The 24,335-nt window shown below is 43.4% G+C and overlaps 1 protein-coding gene across 1 annotated transcript; it reads left to right on the top strand.

Annotated features, from left to right (window-relative positions):
- Positions 1-1,164: 1,164 nt before the first annotated feature.
- On the top strand, positions 1,165-22,435 carry LOC306701226 (cilia- and flagella-associated protein 337-like; the record flags this gene model as incomplete). Its single annotated transcript, XM_079166483.1, has 17 exons — positions 1,165-1,245; positions 1,433-1,741; positions 3,324-3,497; positions 4,014-4,097; positions 4,186-4,278; positions 4,507-4,678; positions 7,374-7,541; positions 7,690-7,838; positions 8,484-8,717; positions 9,345-9,509; positions 11,221-11,336; positions 12,984-13,114; positions 17,902-17,988; positions 18,058-18,246; positions 19,221-19,411; positions 20,782-20,979; positions 22,007-22,435. The coding sequence occupies 17 exons, from the start codon at positions 1,165-1,167 to the stop codon at positions 22,250-22,252; spliced, it is 2,787 nt and encodes a 928-aa protein (XP_079022609.1). The 3' UTR covers positions 22,253-22,435.
- Between the last annotated feature and the right edge of the window lie 1,900 nt (positions 22,436-24,335).

Here is a 24,335-nt window from a genome sequence, read left to right as displayed (position 1 = left end):
GATAGAAACCCAGCAGTGACAGACAGTTTCCAGAGAGTTGACTGCACCTGAAGGGGCCATTTAGGAAGAAGAGAGGCATCTCTGGTAAGTGGGTTTTGTTTGCCAACAGACATAACGGCACAATACTGTATTTTGTATTTGTTCCGTTGAGTTACCTCGTGAAATTCACACAATTGAGAGCGGTTCCGTAAATGACAGTGCGCAGCATTTATATGTTGGATATGTTTTACACTCGTTCAGGCAGCAGTGAGATCTGTTAATTTTATAGACCTGTGTTACCTCTTAAAAGGCTGATACCAGCTGCTCGACACAGAACAAGTCGGGCTGTCTTTTCCTTTGTTACATCTGTTGCAGTCTAATCCATGTCAGTGTAAATGAAGCGGTGAATAAGCTCATCATTATATCAAGATCACGCTGTAGGTAATCAGCACTATATTAAAAAAAAATAAAAAATAAAGATACCGCTGCAGCAAAGCCTTCTTTTTTTTGCTTTTCATTGCACACCCTGTCATCTAAATCTCCGCTCGGGCCTCAGTTTGATGCCGCTTTCAATGAATTTGTCTCATAAACGTTTATGTCGGGCTGGAAATGAAACGGAGAGTGTTTGCTGTCTTCTCCCCTCTCTCGTGTTTTTATGAAACCATCTCATCATCTCACATTTCTCTCATAGACCTCCAACTGGCTTTTAATCACCACACACAGGCTCATTTAACAAATTCTACCTTTTTATTCAGGCTGCTCACCTCCCTGACTCCGGTATTTTATTACCTGACATAACACAGACTTGACACGCTTCGGCCTCCTCGAACCAATCCCAAGACATCGCATGGGGGACCTATTCACCCACCTTTGAAAGCCACTGAACGGGGGGGGCGGGGGATTCTGTTGAAACATGTGGATAGAGCCAACAAAAGAAGTCTGCTGCTGCTGTGACTCTGCCGTATGATTATGGTGGCATGACAACCTGCTGTGAAACAGATATAGATGGTTACTAAGGGATTACTGAAGCTGGGAACATCGTGTTTTGTCATGTAACACCTAGAAATGTGGGGAATCTATTATTTGACTGCGAGTCTTCAGCACAGACTGGCATACAATGCGCTTCACCTTCCTGACCTTGTGCTCGTAATGTTGGTGAATGATTGACAGGTCTGAGCTGTAGCCATGGGGACGAGGATGGAGGTGGCGCAGCTTGAGAGCAGGATGGACACCGAGGACTACAGGAAGCTGCAGGGCCTCTTCCTGGTGAGGGTTTTGTTTAATATTACAACACGGTTAATTCACACTGGAAACACTTAAGTGTTGGAGATAATTCTGTATCTTTGTTTACCAGTAGTATCCCATAGCATCACACCTCCAGGTCTCAGAAGGAATGCTTTGATTGCAGTCTATCTGTGAGCTGACATTGTGCAACGTCTCCTGTCTCCTACAGGACCCATCGGGTTCACCTCGCTCCTTGTCCAGGACTGAATTCGTCAATCTGGCTCGGTCATCGGTCGGCCGGGGCTCCGAGGAGGAATACGGCCTCCTGTTTGACAGCGTGGTCGTCACTCAGGAGCACCGCGGCCTCCTTCTGGACATCGACGCCGTGACGGAAGAGGGACGTGTCGACTGGGGAGGCCTGTGCTCGTTTCTGCTGCTGGAGCTTTCTGATAAAGTGAAGAACGCGAGCAGCAGTCGTGTGCCTCGCTGGCAGCCGCCACGCACGCTGACCTGTCCACACCGAGACCCGGTTCAAAAGGTAAAAGGAAGAGGAGTTTACTATGAGCGTTGGAGCATGCTGCCCATTTTAACCATATGATCTATTGCAGCATGTTATCTGAAAAACATTCTGACATTGACTGACTGGAGAGCCCACAACTGTGCTGACTGGGTGGAATTCCACATTATTAAACATTGTGCGAGGAACAGCTCGAAAGTATTAGGGTCTTGCTCATCAGAATGGCCCACCTCTTTTGAGATAAATGGCTCTGGACTCTTTTAAGTTTAACATCTATCAATTAATATGTAAATGAAGCTGCCGGTATAAAGTGCCTACTGCTGTGGAGAAAGTGATGGCTCACCACTTTAATCTTTCAATCCTGAGAATGTCAAAATGTCAGGATGTTGTGTAAGTTGTTTTCAAAATGGCTGGAAGGTTTTGACCCCTTTAGCTTCGATCAGTCTTAAAGAGGCAGACAGATTAATGGGGCTTAGAAGACTAATTGCAGTATGAAACAATGGGTGGCAGAACTTAAGCAGGGCAGTGAAAAATAAGTATTCGGTCCTCCACTTATCTTTCCAGTTTCTGTCAACGGTCTTACTGACTATACTGAAATATACCGGGGTCTCCATAATGTAAGTTAAATAGGAATCTCCCATTAACAGTAGAATTTGAGCATTTATACCAGGATAAAGCAATATTTATTTTTGTTACCATTTAATAATTACAGCTTCAGTGACACAAAAATGGGAGCAGGTTTTGAAGTCTCACTAAAACAATCTCCCTAATGGGACAGGCTAGCTTAAAAAAGAATGGGCGGGACATTAGCTCTTCATCACAAAGGCAGTCACACGGAATGAGACTGAACGAGAATTTGCAGTAAATATCAGTTTTAAGAAAAATCCAAAAATAAATGCAAGCAATACACAGCAGGTAAAATGCCAGTGGTCCATGAGAAAAAGAATCGCCAGATGCTCATCGTACCAGTGACTCGCCAGCTGTTGATAAATAGGTAATTGTAATAATTAGAGATAAATGCATGACACGCCAATCTGAGAGGTTCTATGAAGTCGGCAGTTGGCTGTGAGAAAGTGAAACAGTCTGCAGTAATTACATTGATAGTAAATCTAAGCCCTGACCTCGCTTCTATAAGTGTTAATAAAGGTCTTCTTTCATTAACAATATTCAATGTCTCTCTCTCTTCATACAGTCAGCTCCAGCCTTTTTTTTTTTTCTTCCTCCTGTGGCCGAGCCAATAAAATGGCGTCATTCATTAATCCTTTTTGTTTTATTAGTTTCTACTCGCATGCTTCCAATAAGAGGAAGATTTAGGGCGGAGCTCATGTTTGATGAAGTTTCTCTAGTGCAGTTTTATGGCTAAAGATCCGCAACTTTCCACCGAGGTATTTTAATCTTAAAGGCTGTAGCCTCCATTTGACTAATTAATGTCACAATAAAATGTTACAAGCTGCGTCACAAAGAGCACTAAAGCTGTTCTGAAGGTCAATTTGACAAAAAGTGTTACACCAGCAGAAAGTCTTTCTGTTTGCTTCGCCCCCCCCCCCCCAATCCAATTAGTCCAGGTCAAATGTAGTTTTGTGATGTCCTCTGGTCCCCCCAGGTGTTGCACCTGCAGAGTTCGGGTCAGTATCTGACCGTGAGTAAAGGAGGAACTGTGTGTCTGCGGGACACAGACGATATGTCCCTCCTGCACGCTCATCGACTGGAAAACAGCACGGTCTCACCCAAAGACCTCTGGGTCACAGACGTGGTGCTGCTGCACAACGTGCACAAGGTGACTTTCACTTCTACAAAGTCCCATAGCGAAGCTTTGTCAGTCAGTCAAATTATTGATTCGGTGTCCTGCTTGTGTTGCCACATTTTGGGTCCGTAGCATAGTTTACACAACTGAGGAAAATGTTGTCGCAGGAATCATTTATATGAATTATTGATGCGTAGTCTGAGTTATTGGGGCAGATATTGTACTGCACAGAGGTAAACAAGCGTTTCACTCAATCAATTAATTATTGATCAGAGGTTTTGGTTAATGGCATTGCAGACATGAAGCCGTTGCATAATGTTTAGAAAATAAACCGTCAATTATTGATCAGCACACTTTCCGTGTGAAAAAAAAGCAATTCTTTAATCAACAGATTTGTGGGTGACGGATATAATTCTGTTGTATAACACACATGAGAATGCTCCAGTTTATGCGTCAATTATCAGTCAGGGAAGTTGTTACATTGTTATTATTTCATACTGATGAATAGAACTGTTTCTAATGAAACTATGTTTTTCACTCTGATAGCAGATAGCTGTGTCGTTCACAAGTAAGGAGGTGTGTTTTTATGACATTCTGTCAAAACAGGACTTTGGGTGCAAGTATAAACTACAGGTAACAGATCCATAGTCTACACATGTGTATTTATATATATATATATACATAGTATATTGATATATTGTACTCATCACTTCTTTTCTAGGGTTTGAAGTTTACTCCCTGGTGTCTAGACTATTGGGTGGATCCCTCTGACCCGGACCAGGCCGTCCTCACCATCGGAGACATCGGAGGACAGGTAATAGAATGAGGAAGACATTTTCAGGAGTCTTCATTTTTCTGCATCATCTGTTTGTGTCCATCAGTCACTTGTTCCATAACTCTGTACGTGTGTGTGTGTGTGTGTGTGTGTGTGTGTGTGTGTGTGTGTGTGTGTGTGTGTGTGTGTGTGTGTGTGTGTGTGTGTGTGTGTGTGTGTGTGTGTGTGTGTGTGTGTGTGTGTGTGTGTGTGTGTGTGTTATCCCAGGTCAGTGCTTTGTGTTTTACCTCGGCTCAGATCTCTCTGTTTGAGAGACTCCGTCTGAGGACAGACTCCGATTCCGCAGACGTCATCCTGTGGGACGAGCTGGTCAAAGGGAAGCATCGCTCCTGTTACACTGTGACACACCGAGGGCACACGCCTGCCTGGGTTAGAAAAGGTAGATACAAACACACGCACTCTCCTAAAACTTTCTACTTATATGTGCTTTTATGAGACAAAAACATCTCTTTCAGTCTCTCTTTGATGAAAGCTCAATGAACTTGAACAAATGCATACAAGCTTGCCTTTATTGCAGCTTTGTCATTGTTTCCCTGCCTCTTCATTCGTCCTTTCTCAACCCCAATTTCTGTGTTCACACATCTACCTTTTCATATTGTATGCCCATGAAGGGGCCAACAGAAAGAACCTACAATCGTAGATAAAATCCCATAAAGCTTTTATTTCTAAATGAGTTTCCTGTTGGCTAATGGGACTCTGAATCCTGCTGTTTTATTCTTCCTATAGTTTACTGCATTCATCTGGGGCCTCAGGTCAAAAAGAGCGTTATTAGTCAGACAGAATGAAAGCAAGGATACAAAACCAGTGGCTCAGATGACAAAGAAAACAAAGAACACACTCCAGATGGCAGGGATACCTGATGCTCACAAACACACACTTTCACCTTGACACCCGGGATGAGAACCATCCGTTACTTTTTCAGTAACACTACAATAACGGCTTAAGCAATACCATGGAAACACTTGGGTGTGTTGCTGATGCACACATAAACACAAACACACACATGCAGTGATTTCTGAGTCATCCACTTTATAGTCTTACATAGCCAGACGTTAGACTATTGGCATAAAGTATCGGGCTTTAGGTCTGGCCTCCTGAGACTCCCTACGTCAGCTCAGCCTGGGTAACAAAGAGGTCGCTTAGTTGTATCCCGATTGCATCACTCGCATAGAGTCCCTCTGAAGTGTTGTTGGGCTGTTTGATAATGATTCATCCGGGGCAGCGCTCTGAAACTTGCTCCGCTGGAAGGAAAGATCCCGATAAAGGAGGAAAACAAGAATAAAGTACATATAAATCAGTACGACAAATGAGAAAACAAAGGGAAATAAAAAAGGAGTTAGTGCCAAAACATTAAAAGCGCTGCTTAATTGAAATTTCGCAGGCTGCGTGTGCACATGCACGCGAATCAACAAGAGAGGGTGCATACTAACGTTTGCTGTGTGTGTGTGTGTGTGTGTGTGTGTGTGTGTGTAGGTGTGTGTGTGTGTGTGTGTGTGTGTGTGTGTGTATATAAGTGTGCGGTGTTTTTGAGAGTGTGAGAAAGGACCTCTGGGGTGATGGTTCCTTTCTTTTGAAGTTGCCCACCCTGCAGTGTGAGTGGGCTGTGTACTATTAGACATGGCTGGTTATCCAGACCTCCAAACCTTCAGGCCCACGGGCCACCAGAGAGAGGAGGAGGAGGAGGAGGAGGAGGAGGAGGAGGAGGAGGAGGAGGAGGAGGAGGAGGAGGAGGAGGAGGAGGAGGAGGAGGAGGAGGAGGAGGAGGAGGAGGAGGAGGAGGAGGAGGAGGAGGGAAAGTGAGAGGAAATTAGGAGGAAATTGGGATGGACACAGATCAGTGAGGACAAGGAAGGAGAGCTGTAGGAAGTGTGTGTCCGCGAAGGAGAAAATCATTAACATATCCACACGATGTTGTGATCAAAGAAATTAAAAAAGGACATTAAGGATAAACGTCAATGTGTTGCTAAAATCTCCCAAAATGTGATTTGTTGCAGAACACAAAGGGATGTACAGTGACTCCTGCCGTTCCTCCCTCAATTCTAAACTCACAGCAATGAAAGTGCAACACTGGCTCAAGCAGATGTTATGTATGCGTGTGTGTGTGTGTGTGTGTGTGTGTGTGTGCATCACAAATAGCTTGATTTATGATCCGTCTGTGTCAGTGAGAGAGATGGCCTCATTAATCAATGACGAGTCATGCAACGCTGTCTGAAAATCCACTGATCTTTTAATGGAGAAAAGACGCGGCGTATGAAATGTAATCAGACGTAATTATTTGCCCTAGCAATGCGGCCGATCTTTGACCTGCGACTGTCACATGCCATCTCTTCAACCCCGCACTTGTTTGTGCAGTATTTGAAAGCCAAGAAGCCTCTAATGGAGACGCGCGGCATCCACTTTAGCCGTTCTCAATCAAAGTGTTAATTGAGACAGATGGTGATGCAATATCCATTACATTTTCTGTAATACCAGTGAGCAAATCAAACCGGCCTAATTCTATGCTGTGGATTGCTTTACTATACAGCAGGGTTGCGGTCAATGCACATTTAGCGCAGCCATTACAGCGAGTGGATGTCCTTCAGATTTTGACATCAGAAGGATGAAGTAACTAATGAACAGTGTGTCATCACCACAAAATATGTTGCAATGTTGTTTTTTTTACATTGAATTATCTGGAGAACTGATTTATTCCCTCTGCTGCATTATCGCTCCGCACAGCGGGGCTGCTTGGAAGCCAGTGGTCTTCATTTTTATTTCTTCTCTGAAAGTGAGTTTGTACAGAGAAAGTTAAGATCAAATCTGTGCGGATAAACATTTGAATATTGTCCTCTGTCGTATCGAGACTCTCTCCTATCGTCAGGGGATGTTTCTCTAAGACACATCACAAGTTAACCAGGTGATCAGGTGATGATACAAGTAAAAATCATGCTGATGCATTATAAACCAATAGATTTTCAATTACGTTGATTACCAGAATAAACAGCATGCCCCAAAAAAACAAGAGAAAAAAAGACACACTGATTGATGTGATTGCGTTTTCTGTCCGTCATAATTTGCTTCCACTTCTCCCGCAGTACGTTACCTGGACTCGCTGGACGCCTTCGTGTCCTGTAGCACCAGAGCGCAGAGCAGCATGGTGATCGGCTGGAGGGAAAAGGAGAGCAGGAGTCTACGAGTCGCTTCTTTCTTTACAAAGAGGGGTGTGTGGGACATGGACCACCACCGTGGACTCAATCTGATAGGTGGGAGCCAAAGCATACTCTGAATTATATGTTGTGAGAGCATTATTCATAGTATAAGAGTTCATTCTCAACTTGGTTTCAGTATGGTTTCCTGTAATTAATTGCAGTTAGCGCCTCTGCTAATTTGAGACCTTCTGATTGGCTGTAGCCACAGCAGGTGTGGATCATCAGGTCTTGCTGTGGAACCCGTATGTGACCTCAAAGCCGGTTTGTCGGCTCATCGGGCACACCGGCCCCGTCACCGCCGTTTGCTTCATGCAGACACAGCAACAGTTGCTCAGCTACTCCAAAGATAAGGTATAGCAGTGTGTCTCTCTGTGTGCAGCGCTCTGCTAGAAAAAGATAATGTGGTGATAAAGAGCCCCATCATTGTTGTATTAATTGTGATACCTAGCTGTAATTACTGCAGAAGAAGGAGGCTGTGGTGCAGATGATTGGTAGCCTGTTTCACAGCGCTGACATCTCTAAAAAGGAAGACCACATCTCCTTTACGCTCTTCTTCTTTCTGATGCAAAGAGGATGTTTGTGCTTGTGCTGCACTTCCTCTCCCCCCCCTTGTAGCACTGTCCATGTTTGCCTCCTCTTTGGCTTTTCTGGAGATAATGAATATTTTAGAACTGATTTATGTTCCGTCTGCCTTTTTGCTCAAACACCATCTGCCATCGCAAGAAGCTTTACCTCTGGAAGAGCTCCTGGAAAAGCGACAGTCCTCTTGTTTTGTGCTGTAAAAGCAATATGGCAGAGTCATTGTGATTTCTGACTAACTGTCACACTGTGAACAGGCTGATAGAGTAATCATACTTCTTCACAATTATTGTATTTGTTCTGTAATTATGATAATGTCTTGTGCTAATAACTGTTTTATTTATAGTAGGATTTATGATGTTGTTTTTTCTGTGTATGTGGCGATTCATATAGCTCATCTGCTCGTACTCTTTCCAGGTCCTGTGTCTATGGGATGTATCTCGCCAGCTGTGTGTTCACCGCCTGGCCGGTGTCTTCCCAGAGACGCGGGAGGACACACAGACACTCCTGTTTGTCCACGAGGAGCGTCAGGTCCTCGTGCTTTCCTTCAACAGCCTGCTTCTCCTGCTGGAGACCACGAAGGAAGAGAAGAGGCCCAGCAGCCACGAGCACCCTGTGACCTGTGTGCTGTATAATAGTCTGTTCAGACAGGTGATACTTTATTTCTTTGATTTTGATCTCTTTCACCGTTTCTGGTGATCTTTATCCAGAGACAAGCAGAAGGCTTTAGATGTTCTAAACTGGATGTTCTCAACTCAATGTCCATTTAGTGGATGTTCTGGAACTTTTGATCATGTCATATTCTCTTAATTTAGCATCTTTTGATAACATTTGGGTAGAGGATGAGGATGAGCAGAGGTTTCACAGAGGAATAATGCTGCCCACCTTTTTTTTTTAAATGACGTGTCATTATTATAAATTATTGTATGTTTTTATTTTCTTCCTTTTACCTCTCTCCATGGCAGCCTAAAAGCTGACATTAGTTTCCCCACACAAATAAAGAAAAAACAGCTAATGCATCCGATATGAACGTCTCTCATTTTAAAGAGTGCAGTCACTCTTGCTTTTATTCCCACTTGACAGCAGCATTAGTCACATGTTTTCCTCAGTGGTGGCTTAGCACTAAAATAAAGTGTAACGAAGCGTGGAGAATTGTTTGGCTTCGTGAGAGCCATCAAAGAATACATCAGCGGAGCAGCATAGAAAAGCATCAAACTCTTTCTGATGATTGATATCCTCTCTCTCTCTCTCTCTCTCTCTCTCTCTCTCTCTCTGCAGGTAGTCAGCGGCGACTCGGCCTCCTCTGTGATCTGCTGGCTGGCTCAAACGGGCCAAAAGGTCAAGCAGTTTCACCGTTGCCATGGCAACAATGAGATCTCCACCATGGCCCTGGATGGTACACAGACCAGGCTGTTTACTGCAGGCCTGGACGGAGAGGTCAAAGTAGGTGGACACACACACACACACACACACACACACACACTTGTGAACCGGTTGGGCACCAGCGTACAGAAGGTTGTCTAGCATGTAGAGCATGTAAAATATATCCTTGGTGATGTAGCCAAAGCTAATACTGACGCTAGCCTTAGCTAACATCGCTGTAGCTAGCCAGAGGAGTCGCCCCCCTGCTGGCCATTTGAAAGAATGCAACTTCCGAATTGGCTTCACTTTTCAGATCCGAAGGTTGCCTCCTGGTTCTGACAAACCACTGGTGATCCACCAGTCTAAGCGTTTTTTCCACCGGCATGTTATGATTGCCATATGGCGGCGAGGGACTTTTTTCCACTGTCGGCAACCTTCATATCGCCTGTGATGACAATGTTTGTGTTGTATGTTTGTATCGATCACACCAGATGTAGTTTTACAATAAATTCCAACGTTGACATGACTCTGCGGTGAGGGAAAGCTCCTACATCTGCCAAGAGGGGGCACTGTGGACCTTTGGAAACTAATTTCCATTCACAACATTTACCACTTTCTAGCCACTAATATTCTATTTCTATCTTTAAACGATAAGAGAAAACAAACAAAACATTTACGGTAGTGCGTATTGTAAAATCTGAACATTTGCATTACATTTGCATATGAATCAGAGGGCTGTACCACCTCCCCTTAGGAAGTGAAATGAGTCAGTGGGAAATGAGTGACGTACTGTTTGTGAGGGCCGGCATACGTATATTCAACAGTGGCATACCAATGTGGTATCGGCATATGCATTTCAAACAGAAGTGAGTGTTTGGTTGTGCATGTTGACACCATGCATAATGAGTATTTGTTCATATTTTTGCAATTTAGACAAAAAGTTCTAGCCCGATGTGTCCGTACCCTCTCTAATTACGTGTGTGCACATGCAAGCATGTGTGTCCATTAATATGCATTTCAAACAAATGGTGCTCTGTGGCCGTATTTGCACTCCACATTCAAGCACTGCATAATAACTCCAAGCTAAGTGCAGTTGTTCTCAACAGATTAGTGAAATAATTATGCACATTATAATCAATATAATCAACCACATCAGCTCCCTGACCCCATGAGCCGGTTGGTGAGGATGCAGCTATGTGCATCCTGTGCATGTGCAAGCAGCGTCAGGTATACACTCAGTGCCAAGTGAAACAGCGACACAAGCCATCCTCAGCAGAAGAGGCAGGCACCCCTTGGGCCAATTAGCAACAAGATGCATCATCTCTCCAATTTTCATCAACACTGAAACCCGTGGAGTAGCAGTTAGGGCCATTCAGAATTTTAAATTTTGACCTTTTAATTACAGCGTTCCCATTGGGCCAATCAGTGTCTCTTTGTTAAATGCCACAACACAGATCCAAACTGCGTCACCATGCAAAATTGGACAAACTGTGTGAAATGTTACCTGAGCTGTCATGTTTGATGGAAGTACAAACAATACGACGGTGCCTTGATAGTTTTTATCCTCACGTGGGGCTTGACTTCACTTTCTGTTGCTATTTCTGCTCCTTCTTTCTCTACCAGACAAGAAAATATTGAGAATGTTATGTGCTACAAAAGGGTGTAATATGTACAGTTTTGTCTTGTTTCAAAACGTCCTGTTAAATGAAGGTGACATGTTGACTCGGGTTCTCTGTTTGCATTCAGCACGTTGACTGTTGTTATAGGGCTTTGAGTGTGTTTTGTGCTGCAGGTGTGGGACTTCAGTGGCCGCTGCCTCCACAGAATGAACGCCGGCCTGGGTCGGCCTGTGGAGATCTCACAGGTCCTGCTGCTGAAGAGGAGTATACTGGTGATGGGCTGGGAAAGGTGTGTCTATTGTGGTTTGCTTCCTTACAGTATGCGCATTGTGCTTCGCTCGTGAAAAGATTGAATACACAAAATGTGCAATACTGGGAAAACTAAAACTGTGTGCAAATTTAGGCCCTCGGAGGTGAGTCTCATGAGTTTTGATGCGGTAACATCGCAGACTGTGTGTGTTTGCACGTTGTGTATGAAGGAGACTGCAAATTACTGTATGTGAGAAACTGTGTGTGTGTGTGTGTGTGTGTTTGTGTGTGTTTGTGTGTGTCTCTGTCCTCTCCTGCATCCTCTGTCTGCCAACGACTCAGAGCCAACCAGACATCTGGACTCTAACGAGTATCGCTGGCCCACCTCATATTTGTGTGTGTGTATGCGTGTGTGTGCGCGCGTGTGTGTGCTTCTTTTTATACCCACATCACATCTGCTCTTCATCTTCATCATCATCATTTCACACCCAGTGAGCTGAACTCGTCAGTGAGCTATCATCAAGTTATACGACTCCCTCTTTTTCTCTGTGTTTCTCTTTCTTCTCCGCACACACACACACACACACACACTGTCTTGCTCTCAGGGGTGTCACAGCAATAAAGAGAGCATAGACGACAGATCAGCAGCAGTAAAAGAAAATACTGCCGTTAACTTCCTGTTCCTTCGCAGCCGCCTAGACCACAGTTTAATAGTTCTGTGATGCATGGCATCTAATTCAAAGTCTGCTTGCCGTCTGCTGCTCATACGATCTCATGCAGGTTGAAATATCCAAATCCCACCGATACACATGCCTCAGTTTGAAACAACTGTGCATCATCTGTTTTCATGTCATGCACACTTACAACAATATAAATCAATAAAAGTGCCCGGATGACGTATAGCAAAATGACAGGTGTACTAAAAAAATACACCAGTTTCTAATGAATGGTGTCTGCTGTAGCAGTGTGGTGTAAAGGAACAGCTTCCATTCCCATAACAAACACTGCCCTGATGCATAGCGTGTGTAAAGCAAAGTTTGAATCTGTTGCAGGGAGAATAGGATTTATATCGGATTATCCTCACAAATGATCCCAAATGAAGCATGACAAAATGAAATGTATTAAAGTGTAACTTCGGAATATTTTGTTCTTCTACTCATGTTTCTGTGTCTAAAAGACTAATGGGGAAAGCTATTTTTTTTAAATTGGTCTAGTATTAATAAGGGTCGTCGCTGTAACCGGCAACCGCGAAACGAGCTGCGGGGGCAAGTGAGCGTTACGTTCGCTGGAAGTGCTTGTTTTCAGCCACTGTGAGGCTCAGATTGTTATTATCAGTGTGCGACAGCATTATGGGAAGGACCCGACAGAGAAAGAGTTTTCTTTACCTTTCGCTTGACCCACCCATTTGTTATTGTGTCCAAGGAGAAGTCTCTTTCTGAAGTCTCTGGCTCTAATATATAACTTAGGCTAAAGGCGGCGATCTAATTCAAGGACCTCATCTGTTGAATCATCTATCTATACAACCATCACACTGACAATCCTTTAGATGACACTGTGTGTGTGTGTTGATGAACCGGGTTGTGCATCAACAGGATATTGCAAAGGAGGTCTATGAGGTTTGTATATGTAACGCACCTTTTACACCTTCCTCACTTCTCACCACCGCCTTCTCTCTGTGTCTCTGTAGGATGTTAACAGTTTTCCGTCTGCACTCCTTCTCGCAGTCTTTTGTTGAACCGTCAGAGTGGAAAGGAGGTGTTCAGCATCGCAGTGATGTGCTCTGTGCCGCATTCCAGCCTCCGCAGACTCTGGTCACAGGTGTGTGTGTGTGTGTTTGATGAACAGGTTTAATATTGAGTGTCCATGTGTGCTCCTGTAATTGTCTGTGTTCTCTTTCCTAAAGAAAAACACACTTTCATGACTGAAATTATGAGTGAGGGTCTGTGTAGAGGAAAGAGTAAGATGGAAAGAGTGTGTGTGGGGGGGGGGGGGGGGGGGGGGAACAAATGCTTGGAAACTAACACGAATCTTCGAAAAGCAAATACCTGAAAAAGAACTGGGAGCAGTTATCTGCTGATTAAAATAAGTGGTGTTGTTTTCAAAGGACTCCACATGTCACACTCCGCTGGAAATAGCTCTGTGTTTTTATGTGTGTCTCTGTGCGTATGCAGAAAGGGAATTCAAAATCAAAAGTACGACTGTGCTTGCATGTTTGCCCGTACATATAAATGCACACTATACAAATCAAAATGGAACACTTCAGCATGTGTGGTTACATGTCAAACGAATTATCACATAATAGCTACAATCAAATTAGACGATTTAAGTAGTAACAGGTATGAGTGATTTTATAGATCTGCCTGAACCTTTTAAGTCAGAGTTCTGCCCTGTTAGCCACACTGCTGAAAGATGCAGTATTTCATTTCATAGATCAATATTGTATTCCTCAGGGGAGCAACAGCTTCCTTTTGCTCTATTCTGAGCTGACATTTACCTTCACCACAGGCCAAAACCTTCACATGTCAGAGCCCATTAATTGGCAAGTTCTGTCCTAATTATATTTTTGATTAGAGCTGTATTAAAGGCAGGTGAAGTGGAAAGATCAGGCAGTATATATGATTTTTTTTAAAAAAGAACACGTACTCACTCAGTGCTAACACCCGTCTAATGAGAGAGAGATCAAGTTATATTTCCAATAAAAAGTGATAAACGCTTATCATTTCACTTATTGATTTGTTTCTCTCTGTGCGGGAGACATGTCTGGTATTGTTTTCTTTGTTTGTAGGATTGATCAGCAAACCTACTACCTCACTGAAGGTATTCCTTGTCGGGGGGGGGGGGAAAGAAGATAAAATCATACATAGCAGAAAATTATCCAGAATTACCATCAAACTGATGAGTGCATATGGGTTCAGTGGTACCAAATGCAAATGACTCACACATGTGAAATCAGTAGTAGTCCTAAAATCACACCAGCGCTTATTAAAATGCAGAAACACTTGGCCCCTCTGGCTAATCTCTTTTTCCCAATCACTCCATTTATTACTCCACTTCTGTGAGTTCACACGAACTTTGGAAATTTGTCTCCAAAGTTTGTGCGCATGAGTTTTAAATATATATATCTTCTGTAGCACTTCATCCCGTTTGCCAAGCTGTCACATTGAGCAACTCGAGACTGACAACCTCCATTAACCGAAGAAAAGAAAACAAAAAACTTGCACGTTACATAAAAACTCAAAAAAGACGTAAAAACTGACCCGCTCGCAGGGACAGGATACTTTAAAAAACCAGCACGGCACCTCAGCACTCCACACTTTCTTAGATGTTTCTGTCTGAAGGATTGAACTGGCAATGCTCCATTCACTGGTCCACTTCTATAACCGTCAAACTACAAACACTCTGCTCCAACAATTTGCCCCAGTATGCTCTTCAGTATATGAAGTTGTATCACTTTGGCTCACGCGCCGACATCACAGTTTCAGTTTACCAGTCTGTGCGAGTCGAGTGCGGACATAAACTGCAGACCTTCTCTGGGCCTCTGGGACACGTCAAGCCCAGAGTTAGAGAGCGATACGGTGGGGGATGGAGGTGGAAAGGTAGATAAGAGTGCAGGCAGAAATGGTTTGGATGGGTACGAGTAGGAGCCGGAACGGAACCACAGTGCAGGAGCTACTTTGACAAAGAAATTGGGGAGTGAACTCTGAAAAAGTTTTCCACGTTCACCCCCCAATTTCTTTGTCAGTGTGCGGCGTCTCTCTCTGCCTGCTTCCTCTCTTCATCCCAGTCTCTAACTGACACTCCCTGTTCACTTCTGTTTATTTTTTTACCTCATCTCCCTAGTTTGCCTGCCGCATTTCTCCCCCCCGAACACACACACACACACACACACACACACACACAGAGCCCCGCGCTGTACCCTCCACCTCCAATTTAATCCAAATGCCCAATTTAAATTATGTTTATTAGAGCTCTCTCAGAGGGAATGAGGAGAAATGAGAGTACTGTCAGTCTTTCAAGTATAAGTGTGTGTGTGTGTGTGTTATGAAGCTGCAGAGGTGGGTGTTTGTATATGCTAGAGAGACAGTATAAAATTATGTATGTTGGTGTGTTTGAAGTTGTGTTTATTTGCGTAGGTCTCTGAAATGTGACAGTGTGGTTGCATTTTCAAGCTTAAGCCGAATCACTGAATCCTTTTTGTTAATAGTTGATGCAAGAAATTGACAAAACAGAAGCTGTGATTGAATATTTTGAATATATCTATCTGTGATTTATTTCTGTAACTACAGACGATAACGTCAGAAATAGTATTTTTTTACTACAAGCAGAACTCCCTCTGGCTGACAGTTGATTGTTTCCTAAAGACGTAAGACGTAAGATTAAACCGGTGTCTTGTTCATGAAGACTTTGCAGGCAGTTTTTGTAATGGTGTTCTGCTGTAAGAGGCACAAGTTTATCAACTAATATCTTGTCCAAAGACGAGCATAACATGATATGAATCATTCATGAATTCCTCCTATGTTTAGATATCGTGTGCATCACTTTCACATCCCAACTTCCTACGTTTCCACACACTCGTGTACTCGCACACTAAGGTGCAAGGTAGATGTGAACTATCACTGTGTTATATTCTACTTTAACCGTCTCTAGTAATTCTTTCTTCACTGAATCCGTCGAGCACAAAGGCGGCGTCTCAAAGCCATGACGCATTAGTTTCACTTGCCAGCACATTTCTTCAGGGTTGCAGTGACTAATGCAGTTTTCACATCAAAGCATGCATGCTGCCAAATTATATGTTAGCTATGTGCCAAGTGAAAGCAATGGTGGCATCAAGGCCGCCAGTGACAAAAGTCAATTTAAAGTTTTGTTGGACACACACATGCTTTGGATGCTCAGGCTCAAGTTTGTGTGTGTGTGTGTGTGTGTGTGCGTGTGTGTTTGTGCGTGTACAGGCATCTGTTTGTTTGTGTCTTAAGTTGAATCAAGTTGCAGCAGGAGCATTTGGCTGATGTGGGACTGAAGCCTCCTCATCCATATTCAGAGTCTTCACTAGGTTCCGCTTGGCTTCTCTCTCAAACACACACAAACACACACACACACACACACACACACACACACATACACACAGCAGGGTACATGTACACAGGGGTCCTGTGTACCTCCCTCAGTCACAACCTCCCCCCTCTTCACTCTTGCTTCTTCCCTTGGATCCCTTAATCCTCCATGGCTGAACACCTTCCAAGTGACCGAGGACCAACTCTTCTGAACTTTGACGGACAGCCAAAAATGTTTTAGAAGTGGAAATGTGAGCGCAGAAATCAGAACACTGAATGATGGCAATGACACATTTTTCAAACAGAGGATCGCTATGATTTATATGTACTGTATATTTCAAATTTCTGTCTTGACAAGTTAGTGAGATAAAGGGGAAGTTGTGTTAAGCTTTTTGAGGCCCCAGAGGGAGCCGCCTGAAATGTCTGATAAACGTCCTCAAGTGATGTCACTCGAGTCGGTTCGGTCTGAAGAAGTTTCAAAATGAATAAATCAGAGTAGTTATGAGTTTAACAGAACTCTGTAGCCTGCTTCTTATCTCTGCTTCAGGCTAGCGGCTACAGTAGCCACTGGCATAACAATCTCCTAATGAACTTGGCATTCGAGCTGCATTGTGGGTAATGTAGGCGGCAGGTTTTGACAAGGACAAAGAATGCACGGAATAAATAGAAGATTTTATGCTGCATCAATTTTGATCCTTTTTTGGACAAGGTTGTTAAAAGAGTTCTCTTTTAAAGAAAAGGAGGTTTGTGTGCTCTTTAACGTATACTTTCTCTTCTCTTTTCATTGCCCGTGAATGAACATCCCGGTGCTTACAGGCCCATGAGCTGGACCAATTTGAAAGATAATAAGGGTGATGTTAATCCAGCTCCATGTTAAAGCTTAATAATGTGTATGATGCTGATATCTATACCTTCTCAACCCCTTTCTCACTCCATCTCACACACATACACACACACACACACACACACGTGCACACAGCCTGATAAAAGTCCCTTGAAATACAGATTCCGGCCCTGGGCTGCGTGAATAATGCAGGCGACCCACGCTCTCATAAACTTTATCCCTCCTATTGCTCACACGTACACACCTCCCGTATCTAGCACACTCCTCACATATCTCATTAACTCCCGCTGTTCAACTGTCGAACCACCTGATGAGATTCCTGCCTCATATAATAAACCCACGCACCCCTTTCTAATACTTGTATAATGTAGATTATTTGAAAAGCACTTTCTCTTGAGGTGAATGTTGAGTGGTGGAACAGATGGTAGCTGGGGACGGATGTTGGGCTTCATCATCTTTAAAGTGTTTTTAAATGGCTGCCTTGCGTGATTCAGCAGAAAAAGGAAAGTAAAAGGGCGTGTGTCGACAGAGAGTTTGTGTTAATTGTTTATATTGTTTTAAAAATGCGCAATTTTCTTTCTGTTTCAATGAACTTGGTGAACATGAAAGCCTGGCAGTTTTTGCAGCGTTTTGAGGATACAGAATTGCCGAAAAGCAATGTGCGAGTTTATCATGAGCACTTTGTTTCGTCTCGTCTCTTATGTGTGCAGGAAGCTACGATGGAGAGATTATAGTGTGGAACAACGGCACCGAAAAAGCTTTGAGGAGACTGAGACCACTTGCTGAACTCGGAGAAGGCAAGAAGTCTCACTTTCACACACAGATGCCAGTAAATTCGACAAACACTTTCTTTTGTAATCATAAAGTAAATGTGTCTTCTGCCTGTGATCTGTTATTTTTCCCATTATTTTTCAATACTTTGCTCAACTCTGATGTTCTAGGTCATGTCCCCGACTCTCATCTCGGTGTGAATGGCAAAGAAGACGCAGATAACTCCATTGCAATCACTAGATTGTTATTCATACCGGGACGCGCGTCTGCAGCTATAGCGACAGGTAAAGTATTGAAAACTAACCGGCAACTGTCTTATCTTTACCATCCTTAGAGTGTGGGTAATTGTGTTGAAATAGGTTCTGTAAGATGTGGGACATGGCGTAATGTTTGAGTAACAATGTTAGGAAATTGCCTCGGGAGCTATCCCAAGATAAAAGCAGTGAATTCCTTTTTTACCCAAATAAATTCTTTATCTTCACTTGAGTCACATTGTTGCTCAAATTAACATGTTATTGTGCACTAATAATGTTTCCAGTTTCATTATATCTATAAAACCTCTGAAATCAGGTGGTGATTCTGCCTTTTTGTTTTGAGGCCAAAGCCTCTTTAAACATATATTCTGCCCATATATATATATATATATATATATATATATTATATAGTTTCAGCTGTTATGTGAGAGCCTGACATTTGAGGAGTTATAGTTGATGCAAACACAGTGAAGTCACTTCAGAGAGTTGAAAAAGTTCTACAAATGAAAAGCCTTTCTTAAATGGCAAATACACTGCATATACGGTCTTGTTTTTGTTGCGATACACAGATGCACGCTTGTGTTTACACATCACAAAGACAGTAAGGCTTCGGGTATGTTGTGCCAAACTTACTGCACATTAGCAACTCATCAATGATCGATGTGGTGAGTTTTACTTCAAGTTTTCCCATTTTTAACTTCTTTTCATATGCAGTAACCCAAGCAACTACTTGCTTGGGTATTTATACCAGATTTATTTGTCACATTCTTCCTGTTGTTGCTGCTGCTTCTGCTAGCTGAAGCTGTTTAGCTGCTGGGTAAAAAAACAAAAAACACAATTTATGCCTGCTGCTCATACTGACTGAGGCTACGGTCTGTTGTTGAGCCCTCGCGTAGCCGTACAGAGCCGTTGTCAATAGAACAGCGTGTCTATGAGCTTCTATCGTCCTGGATCCAACTTATTTTCCTTGCGAAACCTACTTTGTATTCCCACATTTCCAGCAGGTGGCGCAGACTTGGTGTCCTGTGGAGGTTCAGGTGTGGTCCGACTCTGGAACACCGTCCACAGCCGTCTGGTGGGACAGTTCACCGCTCACAACAGGGACTTGGGGTCCATCGTTACGACTGTCAGCCCCTGTGGAAAATATTTAGTCACAGCCGATAGGGAGGGAACCCTCAAGACTTGGGACATACAGGTAGGTGTGTGTCACACACATATGTATAATATATATTATATATCAGCTGCATGGACCACACTGACAGTATATGCCACCATGAGGTTTTCGTATACTGAAAAACAAGCCAGAGAGATGGAGGCTGGTGAACACAGAGCCAGAGGGAGGGTCAGAGATCGAGAGACAGACTGTCGTAGACAGCGAAGAAAGAGTTAACCTCCAGATTTCTGTTAGATCAGGCATGTTGTTCACTCTTCAGAATGACAGACGGTGCTGTCATTCTGAAGCCTCAGTAGCTTGCTCGAGTACAAGCAGAACAGTCAATCATTCCGCTGATACAGCAGAAGGAGGTAATGTCCCCATCCTCTTTGGTATTTAGTTTGAAACTTAAGAAGCAGTTTGAATGAATGGGAGGAGTGTGGTTTGCAATTTGTATCTTTTAAAAAGACACTTTCTGGCAAATCCCCTCCACCAGAAACAAAAATCCGTAATTCTAGCCATGATTAGAAATTCACTTCAGCTCACACTTCACATGCTTAACACATGTTTGGTAGCTGAAGAGTTTCTGATACCTCAGAGAGGCCCTTTGACTTTTTGACTCTTGATTACTTGGATCGCGTCAGCGGTATAAGGCGTAGCTGCATCACTGTCATGCTCATAATCGCAGTAAAAGAACACCCTCTCGGGTATTATTGCCACAATATTCAGAGCTCAAATCTCTGTCACAGTTTATAAGAGGGGATGAATTCAGATGGGCGCGTCTCATTTGGCTTCCACTTTAATTTATGGAGATGTATGTATATATGTAGCAGAGTTGAAGAAGTTGGACAAGCTCAGTGCTCTGGTAGAAATCCTGTCCCTTGGCAAGTCTGGAGCATGCTGCGCAATCGGCTGTATGACTCACAGACGCAGGACTTCACAGTTCAGTACCAGGTCTAACGTCCTAACGTGTTGCTGAACACTGTTTTTTTTCATATTACCCATCATGCAAAGAAAAGCAGGCATTTGTGTTCGTGACTAAAACGCAGTGTATGTTTTTCTTGTGGCAGAAGAGATGTAACCAAAGGTCACGTTTCACTCGAACCCTCCTCTTGACAGACTGTCCAAACATAGCTTAGCAATTGTAACCAGAATACTGAAGACCCAGACGCTAGCTAGTTACACCAAATAACATCTCCCGGGGACTTTTCTTTAAATTCAGCTGCTTTTGGCAACTTCAATCTGTAATCAAGCACCCATTGTTTAAAGCTTGACAGGCACAGCAGCAGTAGGCTACCTGAGGGGGTTAGAGTTTAGCGGCCTTACAGTTATATAAATTGATTGCATGTTTTTGTACTTCCAGCCACAACACAGCTTCAGTAACCCACTGCTCCGCTCCTCTGTCCCTGCAGCAGTATTGTCTTGAGCCAGATGACGGAATAACCAAAGGACCTCCAGAACTGCTGCGTAGTTTCCGCCCACACATCGATCGCGTGACTCACCTGGAGGTGTGTCTCCATGGCGACAGACTCCTCGTTCTCTCAGCATCGTCCGACTGCAGTGTGGTCCTCAGCTACCTGCCCGGGGAAATCGTCGGCCTGTTCGGACAGGTACACGGACACGCACACAGGTCATTTCAGTGCACCGCGGCAGCAGCTCGCTCGAAACGCATATACCTTAACCTGCATGTGTGCAAATAAAATTGTTTTGGATGGCAGAGATATTGTGCAGCACCACCCTGTCAGGGTAGCCGCCTCAGATCCTCCCAGTTCAAACGTACTGCGGCGCAGGCTGGCTCTGATAAAGACTTTACCTCCCACTCTGCAGCCTGCTGGTGGGTGGTAGCATCCAGTTGACGAAATGGATGTGAAACCCAGCATCAAGCCACGGTTAGGTGTGTGTGTGTGTGTGTGTGTGTGTGTGTGTGTGTGTGTGTGTGTGTGTGTGTGTGTGTGTGTGTGTGTGTGTGTGTGTGTGTGTGTGTGTGTGTGTGTGTGTGTGTGTGTTAGAGGAGGCCCATATTAAGTTAGCCCGGGGCGGTGTCTGCTTGCCGTTGCTTCATTTCAGTTTGCCTCAGGCTCACACACACACACATACATACACACACACGCACACACAGACAATCGCACAAATACACCACAACTTAAACAAGGACATGCATGGATTAAAGCAAACATTCATGTCCACCTGCATATGTAAACTTTTTGCAATACAAAGGAATAAGCATGTTATTAATCTCGTAAACATAAACTAAAAACTGAGAGTAGCTTGTTTAAACCGAGTGTTGTGTTAACTTTTAGTGTTTTTCTTAAGATTAGATTCATGTCTGTGTATCTTTTATCAGAGGTGAATGAAGACTGCATCCATATTCAGCAGATCGAGTTATCAAAGGACACACTGTTAATTATGAATATGTTTTGGAGCAGGGAGAACACACGGAGACAGTGACTCGCATTAAAAGGCTTCCCACTGCAGTTTGATGAGAGTTCCTTTGGCAGACTGGGCTGCATGTTTAAGTCCTTAAATCCACACATGACCCCAGCTAATCCGCGGATTCAAAGTGGCACTCTTGCGGTCGCAAGGTCATCCTGCCCTGAAACCAAATGTGCTTGCTGTTTTGCTGTCAATCACCCGTAGGAGGAGCAGTGGTGCTTGGAGAGACCCGGACATCTGCACCCACAGCGGGAACCAGAGCGGAACCAGGCAGACCGGGGAGGGAAGAGGTCACCTCCAGCTCCCAGTGAGACACTCCCTGACCCAGGACCCGACACCTCTGCAGAGGGTGGAGAGGTCGGGGTAAAAGACCAGGGTGAGGATTTTGGGACGGATGCAGGAGTGGACAGAAGAAAACATTTATCCAGGTCAAGGGTTGAGTCCGTCTAAAGTGTCGGTGTTGTACAACTTCAGCCTCATTTTCACAGCTCTGTTTCGCTGGTCTGGTAAAGATGAACAGTGCTTTTGAATTGTCCTGGAGGTATGAAGATCCATGATTGAAGATCCATGATTTTGAGTGGGATTCCGGAGGAACCACCAAGTTTTTCTTGATACCATTTACAGTTGAACTATAAGCCATTGTCTACCATGTTTTCAAAAGAACTTGAGTAAGAAAAACACCGCTAAATTGCAGCTTTTCCCCCCATTTTATTTCGATGCCTCAGGACAAGTGTGGTGTGTAACAGAGAGTAGTCACGGATGCCTTTCACAACCACAAATAGAGTGAAACGGCATTTGTGATGCTCCCTATTCTATGTTTTCTACTCTGATGCTTAGAGAACAGAAAGAGATCGGGGGGAGAGAGTGCCTTATAGTTTGAAAGTGGTTGCGCTGCTGTAATATAAAAGTCAGTAAAAGTTGGCAGTCCTCGCTGGAGTTCTCAAAGTCAGGCCACCCGTTCATTGCCAATGGAGTAGCTTCAGGCTGGTACATACATTTTACATCAGGCATTAAGAGGGGTTTATTTTCTGGCTTTCTACATTCGTGAGATATATTTTCATGCCCCAAATACTGATGTTCTGGTGTTAATGTGAATTTAGAAATGTCTGATTTTAATCATTAAGCCACACACTTTACTGTCATTTGATACATTTATTGTCCAAATGTGATTCAGTGTGTTTACGCGTCTTTGCACTTGGCATTCTCAAAAGGAATAAAAGTATTGAGATTATCTGATGATATGAGTTCTTTGCAATGTGAAAGAAAAGATTGTGGCGACTGTGTGCATGCAACACATCAGTCCAGCAGGTTTAGACTGTTGCTCGAATGCCTAAAGACTTGAGTAACTACTTTGAGCACCAGTGTTTGGTCTTGAGGTTTGGGAACAGTGTGGTAAAGATCACCTGAGCTTTAAACTCAGAATTTATTTGCCATATATTTAGAAACTGCAGCAAGATGTGTCCACACACGTATTGTCCGTTAAGCGCTGTGTGCACGCGGATTTGCAGACGTGACTGCCACAGATGTAATATAATGAATACACTTTTATTATTTATATGTCTCCGCATTTTAGAAAGATGATAAATATGTCTTGAAATACTCTAAACGAGGAGATCTTAGAAATCTACACTTGAGATCATATTTTGCGAGCTGAATCCAATTGTTTACGGGATATTAACCCTTTCCACCTTCGTTTCACTGTCACACATGTCTTGTTTCAAATATCCTGTCCTTACAGGGATTGTATAGCGGTGATCAAGCATGTCCATGAGTATTTGGTATGCGATATGAGTTTACAGTTAATTCAATTCCTTCCATGAATTGAGGCATTACATCTGTGGCATTCTTTAGGTATCGCTCATTGACTTCTAGCTTCCTCACAGGATATTGTGTTTGTAAGCCCTTCTGGAGTTACAAATACTGCAACGAACAACGCGCTGAGCATACACATTTTTACATTTTCATACTAATTAGAACAAAGTAATTCCATTAACTTTGCAGGTAAAGGGTCTTGGATTTGTTGAGATGGAGGTGGACTGACAGACCGACATTGTGGTATAAAGCCACACCACTATGGGAAAAGAATCTGTCCAAGACTAAATGAAATTCCTCTGTAATATTTAACTTTAATGAGATGTAAAATCAAAGTTGTACCATAAAGAGGGGCTGTAGGCAAGGAGGGGGAAAAAAGTGCTTATGATTATAACCTAAGCCGCACATATTCATTACATGACCATAAAAATGTAAGCAATCAAAGGAACAATGTGATTTTAATCTACAGTGCAATAGTTTTCATCAGGGTAATGAACGTGGTAGATGTGGAGAAAAGAGTGTATTTAAGTGTCTAAGTAAGCCCATGGGCAGGTCAAAAGACAATGGACTCCACTTTTTAAAAGAATTGCGAACTTTTGAAATGCCTGAAAAGTGTGAACAGGAGGGAAGGTGCCCACCAGGACTCTACAGGGGGAATCAATACTGCCATGTGAATCTGTGTGTGTGTGTTTAGGTGTGTGTGTGTGTGTGAGTGTGAGAT

Source organism: Pholis gunnellus (assembly GCF_910591455.1).
Source record: "Pholis gunnellus genome assembly, chromosome: 9".
In the NCBI taxonomy this organism is placed as follows: Eukaryota; Metazoa; Chordata; class Actinopteri; order Perciformes; family Pholidae; genus Pholis; species Pholis gunnellus.
The sequence above is the reverse complement of the archived record's forward strand: the minus strand, read 5'-3'. Positions and strand labels throughout refer to the sequence as shown.